Genomic DNA, 10,552 nt, shown 5'->3' on the forward strand with positions numbered 1-10,552 from the left:
AATGGTTTTGTCCAAAGCTGGTAAAAATATAACGGCCACTTCAACCATGTAGATGTAGCGTGAGGACTTCAGACACTACTGCATCATAGCATAGATTCTAGGGAAAACCCACACATTCAGGTTGGGATTTAAAAAAATAAAATAATATCCATTTGTGCCCCCCCCCCCTGAGTTTAAGTGAGGATACTAGTACATGACATTACCAGGGCATATTTTCAGGGGAAAAGATTCCCTATCATGCCACCACTTTTCATTCGAATAAAATAAAAAAGTATCTAACTTACCTCATCAATGAGATCCTTTTTTTCTTTTTTTTCTTTGGGTGAAAAAGTGGTGGCATAGGCATGAAGATACGGAAAGTTATCCTTTTCAGGTTTGGGTAAACCTTCGTCTTCGCCCAAACCAAACAGTGTACCGATACAGTCATGTCAGTGGGAAAAGCTTAAAATAATGCACACGCATGGCGGAAAAGTGGGCATGGCTAGGCGGAAAAATGGGGCATGGCCAGCTGATGGCAGCAGTGTCGCTGCCATAGCAAAGTTGTATTAGCCCACTGTGTCTGAGGGTCGAGGCCACCACATTTCTAGTGACTTACATACTTACAGTTTACACCAGTGCCATCAGTCCATAGTGCTTGTGTATGATGTAGTGAGGACTAGACCCAGTGACTGGGGCGCTAGATTTTTTTTCTGAAATTTTGACATTATCGGTCACCATGACCGATATTATCATCATGACCGATATTATGTCAAAATTTTGAAAAAAAGAATCTAGCGCCCCAGTCACTGGGTCTAAGTGAGGACCATCATAGAGCAATGTGAGGACTATTAGATTTTAGAACCAGTGCCGTGGTGAGTGGTGGGAGGCAAAACAAATTATACCGGATGAAATCCAATGCAAAATATTTGGGAAACATTCCTCACAAATGACGTTAACATAACAATTAATCATAATTATTTATAAAATGTAGCAATAAAACTAGAAAACAGAAAAAATCGTGATCGCATCAAACAAAAATCTATATATCATGAATCCACTAAATTTGCTACTACAGTACAGTGCTAATCTAATTTAGATTACAAATAAATCTAAAAAAAAGTTACTACCGCCCACACCGCATCAATCGACCGGTCACCGAGGCGAGGGCTATATTCGCAGTTTTTCGTCTATAAAATTAAGCACACAAACAACCACTGCTTGACTAATAATTTCGACAAGAAATTACTTACCGTGGTTGATTTTAGCAGAAATAATCTTTGTTCGGGAGCATACAATGGCTGAAGATTCCTTGCTTGCAGTCTGCATTTTTGACACGGACGCCGACGACGAGGAGATCAGAATATTAAACACATAATAAAACAACAACAAAGCATGACAACTGAGGGCGCTGTTTATAAATAACGGTCGTTAAAAAATCTAAACGGCGCGGCGGCCGGAAGCGCATAGCTTTTTCCCCAGGATTACGCGGGCAGATAATTACCCACGTTTATCCTGGGAAGAAATACGCATCAGGGGAGTCGAGCGCACGCGGCACCCCCAGGGCCCAATTTCATAGAGCTGCTACTAAAAAGTACTAGGCACAACAATTTGCACAACAATTTGCTTAGCATGAAATTGTTTCCTTGATAAAAACAGGATTGCCAACCAAATTTCCATTTGTTGCATATTGCTTGTTACTGGTATTCAGCTGTTGTTTGCATGAAAATCATGTGGAAATTTGGGTGGTAATCCTGTTTTTATCGAGGTAGAAATTCCATGGTAAGCAAATTTTTGTGCTTAGCAGCTCTATGAAATTGGCCTCAGATGTCAAGCACGATCCCGAAGCACCCACTAAAAAAGACTAGCGCGAGTAAGTTGTTTTTTCTGGTTAAAAATTCACACTCTCCGCCGGGAAGTGTGTTTATAATTACAAAGCGCACGTAGTTCTAAATCTATTGTCCCAGCAGACGTACCCATTATCCGTCGGACAAAACAAAAACGGAGCCTGTTACTCCATGAGAAAATTGCGTCAAAGGGAAGAACATTAATTCAGCAATAATAATAATAATTTAATAACTGGACACTTTTTTTTACAAGGGTTAGTGAGGAACATTTATTCTGATCTTCCTGCAAGTTGTTTTTAATTACCGTGAAATATATAATCAGTGTCGATGTCCACATGAAAGAAAATAATGAAGGCCGGTGTCGCATGCAATTATGTCTTCTATGCAGATGCAATAGTGTCCGCCGGACGGTTTTGCATATGCAATCGTGTCAGCCCGGACGCTGCTGCATAATGCAATTGTGTCCGCCCGGACACATTTGCACATGCAGTTGTGTCCGCCCCGTGCAAAACCGTCCTTGCAGTAAATTAAACCTATGATTAAGCGCCCTTGGTCGACGGAACATGCATTGTTCGCCATTTGTTTTACAAAGCATGACATGGGAAATGTTCGGCCGTTGGGTATTTGCTACAATAATAAAGTACGTGAATATTCATGCTGCATAAAACGTAGGTTCGTTGAGTGCTTGCCATGCACGCTCGCTTACGTGCGCACATATACATGTACAGTCATGTACATGTCCACCGGACGTTTTTTGCATAGCCCCGGACACGATTGCATATGCAAAAGTGTCCGGAGCGGACAGTATTGCATGGCGGACACAACAATTGCATCTGACACCGGTCACTTCTGCCAGAGTCAGACAATTTGGGGTACGAAGTGACTCGGGTACGAAATGGCTAGGGTACGAAGTGACTTTGGGTACGACAATTTGGTTACGAAGTGACTTGGAGAAACCGACATCGCATCGGATGCACTGCAGCTGTGACGTGAAGCTCGTTCAAAAATCTCCATCACCCCACCACATCCGCCCCTCCCCCAAAGTAAGAACATTCTGTCGCTTGAGGGCGCCATATCATATTAATGGTCCGATTTTCTGACATGGGAGCATTAGTACACAACGTTTAGTTGTGTTTTTATGGTTGCTGTTTTTACTCTTTTTAGACTTTTTATCACAATAAATGAAGGGTTGATTGCACCGGTAGTTAGAGATCACTTGCCTTCTTTTACACTTGTGTATAATGAATTATCTGCAATGTTTGATATAAAGGTGAGGTTAACGATATTTTATGTCTGTCCTACTTACTATTTTTTTTATTTATTACAAATTAACTAACGAGGCCTAACAGTAACAAAACAACAAGTTATTTTAACACGATTGACAAAGATTTATATATTGAGATAAGAATGATTCAGACATATTAACAAATTTGTTTATTGTTGGAAGAAATTTAGGCTACTACCACGACAATAATGTATTATCATGGAGGTAGAAATCCCGAAATATATGTTTTTCCGGCTTATTCAGAATTATAGTGCACAAATAATAAATAGGTCTCTCGCAAATGCCGCTTGTTTGATGCAAAATCGGAGAAAGATACTTACGTGACAGACTGAGACTGAGACTGAGAGCGCAGCTAGTGACAATAAAAAAAATAGTCGCTGACCAGTGTTTGACTTTCTTCACTACCTTTAATTTCAACTAAGCCTACTTTCAACCGTTGTGCTTTATCAACCATAATGCCAGACAATGTTTATAACTGTTTTTAGAGATAGACCTTTTGTGTAGCAGCAAATTACATTAGCTAGTGCTAGTTTTATTTAAATACAAATTGTTGTTTAGCCTTACTTACTTAGGCTTAGGTGTTTAAAAAAAATCCTTTCACTTCAGTTTCGCTAGTTTCATTGCCATTGGGAGTCATTTACAAATGAAGGCAGTAGGCCTATTCTACGATTAGTCTAACTATAGATAGGCCTACTACTTTAGAGTAGACTGTGTAATCCCTCCTTATGCAGTCCCAAGAGGTTGTTTAGTTAAATTTTAACCCTTCTTTATTTCTCTTTTTCAGATAACTGTCTACTACAGATTGAAGGCACAAGTTTCCATGAAGGAAGACATTTTGACAAATATTTCTAAAGGACACATATGAAAAATATATATATATTTTTTAACAATAGCATAAATACTTTTTTAAAGTGCTTTGAATGAGCTTTTGTAAGCTTTGTTTTACACGAAAATGAAGTGCGCTGACCATACTGAGTCAATGTAGAAACGGCAAACTAGATGAACAATGGAAAATCGTATCATCACTCGCAATCAGTCGCGTCACCAACTGACAATGAGTGCCCTCGATAGGGATTTGAGGAAAGCGGTGGCCCTCGGTGATCTGGCCAAAGTAAGGCAAGCTTTGGCGTCTGGGATATCACCGAATGATGTTGATTGTAATGGATGGACTCTGCTTCATTTAGCGGCATCAAGAGGGCGCGACCGAGTCTTGAGGATACTACTAGAAGAGGGAGGTCAGTAAATAGTGGAACTCCTTACTCCTTAGTCAACTATTTTACAGTCGTTACTTGTTTCTAAGGCATGATGTCGTCAGATGAATTGGTCCTATATGGTGCTTATGGTTTGTTTTTGGAAATTGTGGTGGACGTGAACTCGTACTTTTCTGCCACAGTGCTACCTTACACACAAAAATAGCTACTGCTTTCAGTGCCTTGCTTGGGCTAAATGCAAATTTGTTGTTGTGTCCACTTCGGCAAGTGAAAGATTGACATGTTTCATTGTACTAGCCTGACTCATAAATGACGTAAAATTGAGTGGTTCAGTTTGGCAAAGATAAACTGATTGAGTTGCAAACTGTGAAGGTTAATGTGTAAAGATTGATACAGTAAATGAGATGGAAGAATTTCTGTCTCAGCCGCAATTACTACTTGGTTGTGAATTTAAAAACAATTTTATTTTTTGCTTACAGGGAAGCCAGACATAAAGGACCTAATTGGAGGCTTCACATGCCTTCATTATGCAGCAATGCACGGCAGAACACGCCTCGCTCGCTTACTCTTAGAATACGACAAGTCCAATCGATCTGAGCTCGTTGACACGCCCAGCCGCGATGGCTGGACACCCCTTCATGTTGCCGCCCACTACGGGCGGGATTCCTTTGTCAGACTCTTGGTCCAGTACAATGCCCTGGTGGACCCTCTCAGTATCAAAGGTACCACCCCCTTGCAGCTGGCCATCATCCGAGAGAAACAGAGCTGCGTGAAGGTGTTGCTGGACAACTACGCCAACATTGACGTCCAGAGGGGCTTCCCACTCCGCTATACCATCATCAAAGGGAACCACGAATCAGCACGTCTCCTCTTGAACCGGGGCGCTGATCCGAACCTTAGTCGGGAGGACGATGGGCAGACTCCCCTTCACCTTGCTGCCATCAAGAACGATAACTATAACTGTAGGTTGCTTTATAGCTTTGGAGCTAGCTGCCACGCCTGCGGGGACGACGGGAAAACGCCCTTGGCTACTTACAAGGAGGTCTATACTCAGAAAGAGTCCACTCTGTGCTTTAAGTTTCTTAGAGATGCTACAAGTAAGTTGAATGACTTTGTAAAGATTCTTTGGTGCTTTTGACATATTTTTTTTTTAGCAATGCTAATTGTTATGACAGGGCCTGTTGTTGTTTTTCAGGGTTTTTTCAGGTTTTTTTAAAGTTTTTTTTTTTACATATGTCAGCCCTTATAAAATATTCATCATAGCACTTATTTCCATAGTTGCGATAACGTAACCCTCCTCCTCTCGGCCGATCGGGAGGAGGGTTAAGTTATCGCAACTATTATTTCCAAGGACCAATATCATGTATCAGGAATGTGATTTTTTCGTTTTTAACCTGAAATCCAATTCCAAAAAAGGTTGCAGCCCTGTTTGCTTCGTTTTTGAAAAGGGCAAGAGCACAAAGGCATTTTCTCTTCGGTAAAAAGCACCTTAAAAAGGAAATTGTAAATTTTTATCCAGAGCATTTCAAGGGCACAAAGGCAATGACTAGGGGACATGGAGTCAACCGCCTCCATGAAGTATCAGGCCCGAGGTTGGTCTTAGAACATGCGCTGTCTGAATTAGAAAGTACTTAATCTTGTCTATTTAGTGTTACCACAAATCCTTTTCGAATCCACGGCTTTTGCTCCAGATTCTGCTCGGGCTAGCTTGGCCCCACGGTTGTTTTGACAAGTGGGCGTGTCTTGCGTACTTGTGCTTTGCTTCAGCCTGAAGCCAAATCCAAAGCCTAATCCATAGTTTCGAAAAAGGGCCATGTACTCACATAACTTGAAGTCATTAAACTTTGGTTTTTTCTTTTCTTTTTTCTTCTAGCAAATCCGAGATCACTCCAAGATCGTTGCAGGCTTATCATTCGTCAAGCTATTGGCAAAACAAGACTCCACCACTTAGATATGATACCCTTGTCTTCAATAATGACAAATTATCTCAAGTTTAAATATGACGACTTCTGTGGTTTTTGACTAGCTGTGGTTTGTGCGTGTCTCGTCAGATATTGATTCAATTTCAAAACGGGACTCAAAGGTAACATACAATCTTGTAATTCACTCATTTCCCTTTAAACAAAAATTATATATCGCTTAAAAGCACCAGCCGTCGCTTTCACAAAACGCTAAGATTAATCTTATCTTATAATTCATGCATTTGTTACTTCTCGTCTTGACAACGGCAATGCTCTTCTCTACAGTCTTCCTTACAACCAGATTTCCCGACTCCAACGGCTCCAAAATACTGCTGCCCGCATTGTGACACTGTCTAGAAAATCCTGTTCTATCACCTCCATTCTGAAACAACTACTCTGGCTCCCTATCTCTCAATGAATCATCTTCAAGCTGATGCTCATTGTCAACAAAGCTCTTAATGGCAAGGCTCCCCACTATATTTCTGAACTGCTTCAAGTTTACACTCCATCAAGGAATCTTCGATCAAGTTCCATGCTTCTCCTCATTGGACCCAAGTCTCGACACTCATGGGGTGACGGGTCATTTTCTTCGGCTGCGCCACGCATCTGGAACTCTCTACCACTTAATCTTAGATCTTGTCATTGTACCACAAAATTCAAATCTCTTCTCAAAACTTATTATCTTATGTCACAGGTTTTCACGGACTAATTTTGTTGTGTCTGTTTTTCTTTTTGTTTTTGTGTTGTTTTTGGTTTGACTGCGCCTTGAACACCCAGCAGGGTGAATATGTGTGCATTACAAGTCTTATTATTATTATTATTTATTATTATTATCCACTCGTCCTAACTTAGGATTAATCTTAAGTTTTACTTCGCACATTGCAGGGCTGGGACTCGTCCTATGTCTTAAGATTAGTCCCAAGTTAGACAGAGTTTTGTGAAATCGACGGCAGTATTGTCACCCTGGTTCAGTGGTAAGACTTGAGGACTTGCAATCACAAGGTTGTGGGTTCACATCCCTCTGCTAACTGCGGGTTTCACAATGACTTGAAAAGGTATTGATTACTGAATCACAATTTCTTTGTGCAATTCATAATCAAAGACGTTAAACCACTGTTGTTTGAGAGAGATTGGCTGTTGCCAGCTTGGTGTTTATATCCCCTTGTTGGAGTTTGCCGAGTCCCCAAAGCGGGAAGATCATTCAAACAAACGAGTACACCCTCATGTGGTACATTCAGTGTGGACATAGAGTTATATATAAGAACTAGAGGGCGCACTGGTGATGCTTCTTGCACAAAGGCGACGGGACCGCAAGGAGACACGCGCATTATATGAAACACGTTGGAGTTTGTGTTTATTGAACGCTACGCGATGCTGTTTTGTCAACTTACAAAATGGCCGCACAAACACACGCTGTGCAATGCCTGTTTTGTCAACTTAGAAAATGGCCGTCTGTGCGCATGCCGGGTCGCATATAGGCCAGTGTGCTCTCTAGTTCTTATATATATCTCTATGAGTGTGAATGTGTTTATGCTTGCAACTTTACTCTGACCAATGGAATCACTTGACCAGAACAGTAGAAGCCTGTCAGTAGCCATTCTATGGGGGTACCTAACTCATTCAACAAATTCAAGTTTTAACAAATTATTTAAAAATTTAAGTTTTCTGCGGGAATATTAACTTAAATCCTTGAGATGTATCAAGGCAATTTTTTTTATATTTATAATTATATGATATTAACAATGATTGGAAAATCACATAAATCTTGTATTTCGCTAAAAATAACACCTAAATACCATGCTGTAAAAATGTTGTCAAAACTAGGTGATTGCTTTTCCTTAATGATGGTAGATGATTTGTCGCTCATAACATTTCAAACAGAAATATCTCGGAGGATATTTGGAGGCCCTATTTCATCGCCTTGGTGCCCCTTCAAAATGATTCAGTACAAATTTAAATTTCCCTCAACTAGGTGCCCTAGGTGCCCTGACAAGCTGCTTTGCCCCTGTGCAAATGAAGTGATAGCAAAGCAATAGGCCCCATGTCAGTAAGCAAATGTTTTGTTATTTATTGATAGCATTGGTCAAATGTCTGCACTGATTTGTGTTGCATCAAAAGAGCTGCTTGCTGAAATGGCGTCAAATAAACATTTCAACCCGAGTTTTTCATCTTGCGCCTTTTTGTGGTGTATAAATATTGGTGCCTTGGCCCAATTTCATAGAGCTGCTAAGCAGAAAACTTTGCTTACCATGAAATTGTTGCCTTGATAAAACAGGATTACCAATCAAGTTTCCGTGTGATTTTCAGGATAAGCAAACATTAGCTAAATACCAGTTACAAGCAATATGCATCAAATGGAAAATTTGGTTAGTAATGCTGTTTTTATCAAAGAAGAAATTTCATACAAAGCAAGTTTTTGTGCTAAGCAGCTCTATGAAATTGGGCCCAGGTCACGTCTGCGTTTGATTCCGTACCCAATCAAAGATCATCTCAACGGCTGATTTTGTGCTTTCTGCTCAATACTGTGCAATTCTGTCAGGAAGAGGCATGGTAAATTTCTGGTGCTTACCGTAAGAAAATGAATGACGTAACAATGTAAATCCACGGACTACTTTGCAAGGATTCAGTGCGCATGCCATTGCCGTGGAATGAAATGGGCGCTCAGTCTTGTAGGCTGAGTTGACGACTATGGCTGCAATTAAGTAGGATTTGAAACTTTGCATGGTGGAAATACGACATAGAAAGGATTGCGGTAACACCATGTAATGACTATCTCTAATGAGTTGGGGTGGTTCTGAAAAGAACCGTTGGTTTCAACTCGACGTTTCGATCAGTAGGCTCTGATCGTCTTCTGGAGAAAAGGCTGCAATTGTTGCCAAGGGTGTATAAGAATGTTCTATACTCTAACGCATGGTAACACAGCCATAGCTGTAGCCACTATTTCAGGCATGGCCCAAGTGCCAACTTTTCAGCATGCACCTCATTTTATGGCTAGTTCATGTGCAGTGAGTATTTGCGAAGTATAATGTTTGTTTGTTTGTTTGTTTGTTTGTTTGTTTGTTTAGATGATCTTCCCATCAAGGGAATGTAGTCTATGATGAACTTGCAAGTTGGCTTCCTAATGTTCTTGCTAACCAATGGAAATACATATGCGCTTGCTACTTGTTTCTGCTAAAAATAAGCAGTGAAATTGCTCCCTTGGCATCTACTTGATAAATGTAATCCTAAATTATACTGGGTGCGTTCGTTTAGCTTCCCTGGGTCGACCCCGGTGTGTGGCGTTTTTTTTCTTTCCAGGATGAACGTGTGCAGATAATTACCCACGTTCGTCCTGGGAAAAAAACGCCACACACCGGGGTCGACCCAGGGGAGCTAAACGAATGCACCCACAGTGTATAAGAATCCATATAAGGATATTCTTGTATTTTGGTTGGTGGTTATTAATCATGCATCATACCTTAAAATCTCCATGATTTGTTGGGCAAATCAAAGATGAAAATTGTGGTGACAAAAACAAATTATTTGTTAGACAAATCAAAGATGGAAATTGTGGCGAGAAAAAAAAGAATGAATCTCAACGTAAATGGAAAATCAATGAGCCGAATGCCATTTGGAAATTTGCAATGCTTTTGATTGAGCTAATAATAAGCATATTATATGAAATATCCGTCATCCAAAATAAAATAAACTGCATTATTATTGTACAAAGGACCAGCTGTGTTTGTAGTGTGTTGGATTTGTCTACGTTTTCTCAAATGCCTTTATCTTGCCGTCATCTATGGCTTACTGTAAGTCCATGCCGGGTACGTGGCAGTGAGACAGATAGGGGATTATAGTGGGGAATTGTACCATTGGTGATTCAAACATTTGGCAACAAGTGATAGTCAGAATGTCATCGGGAAGAAATTTGGCTGCAGTCATGGTAGTGTTGGGCTATTGCAGATTTTGCTTTTGAAAAAAAAAGACTTGTAGAATAACGAGAAGTTTTCTAAGTTTTCAAAATGGCTGCCAGTCCTCATTATTGTTGTAGTACTTATCTTTTTAAAGGTCAGATTTCCTACAGCCAACTAACTTTCTAATTCTCATGCATGACACTCCGACTGGCAGTGTGCCAATCAAAGCACCCCAACCCCACCCCAACCCCACCCCCACCGCCGCCAATGACAGTGACAAGAATCCCTCCCCATAAAAATCCACCCCTACCCCGCCACCCCTACCCCGCCACCCCTACCCCGCCACCCCTACCCCGCCACCCCTACCCCGCCACCCCTA

The 10,552-nt window shown here is 40.8% G+C and overlaps 1 protein-coding gene across 1 annotated transcript; it reads left to right on the plus strand.

Moving 5' to 3' along the window:
- Nucleotides 1-2,946: 2,946 nt before the first annotated feature.
- LOC139942144 (ankyrin repeat and SOCS box protein 7-like) lies at nt 2,947-9,985 on the plus strand. The gene is made up of 4 exons (XM_071938872.1): nt 2,947-3,093; nt 3,893-4,343; nt 4,799-5,416; nt 6,193-9,985. The coding sequence occupies exons 2-4, from the start codon at nt 4,115-4,117 to the stop codon at nt 6,339-6,341; spliced, it is 996 nt and encodes a 331-aa protein (XP_071794973.1). The 5' UTR covers nt 2,947-3,093; nt 3,893-4,114; the 3' UTR covers nt 6,342-9,985.
- Nucleotides 9,986-10,552: the final 567 nt, after the last annotated feature.

This window comes from Asterias amurensis, chromosome 9 (genome assembly GCF_032118995.1).
Source record: "Asterias amurensis chromosome 9, ASM3211899v1".
NCBI classification, from domain to species: domain Eukaryota; kingdom Metazoa; phylum Echinodermata; class Asteroidea; order Forcipulatida; family Asteriidae; genus Asterias; species Asterias amurensis.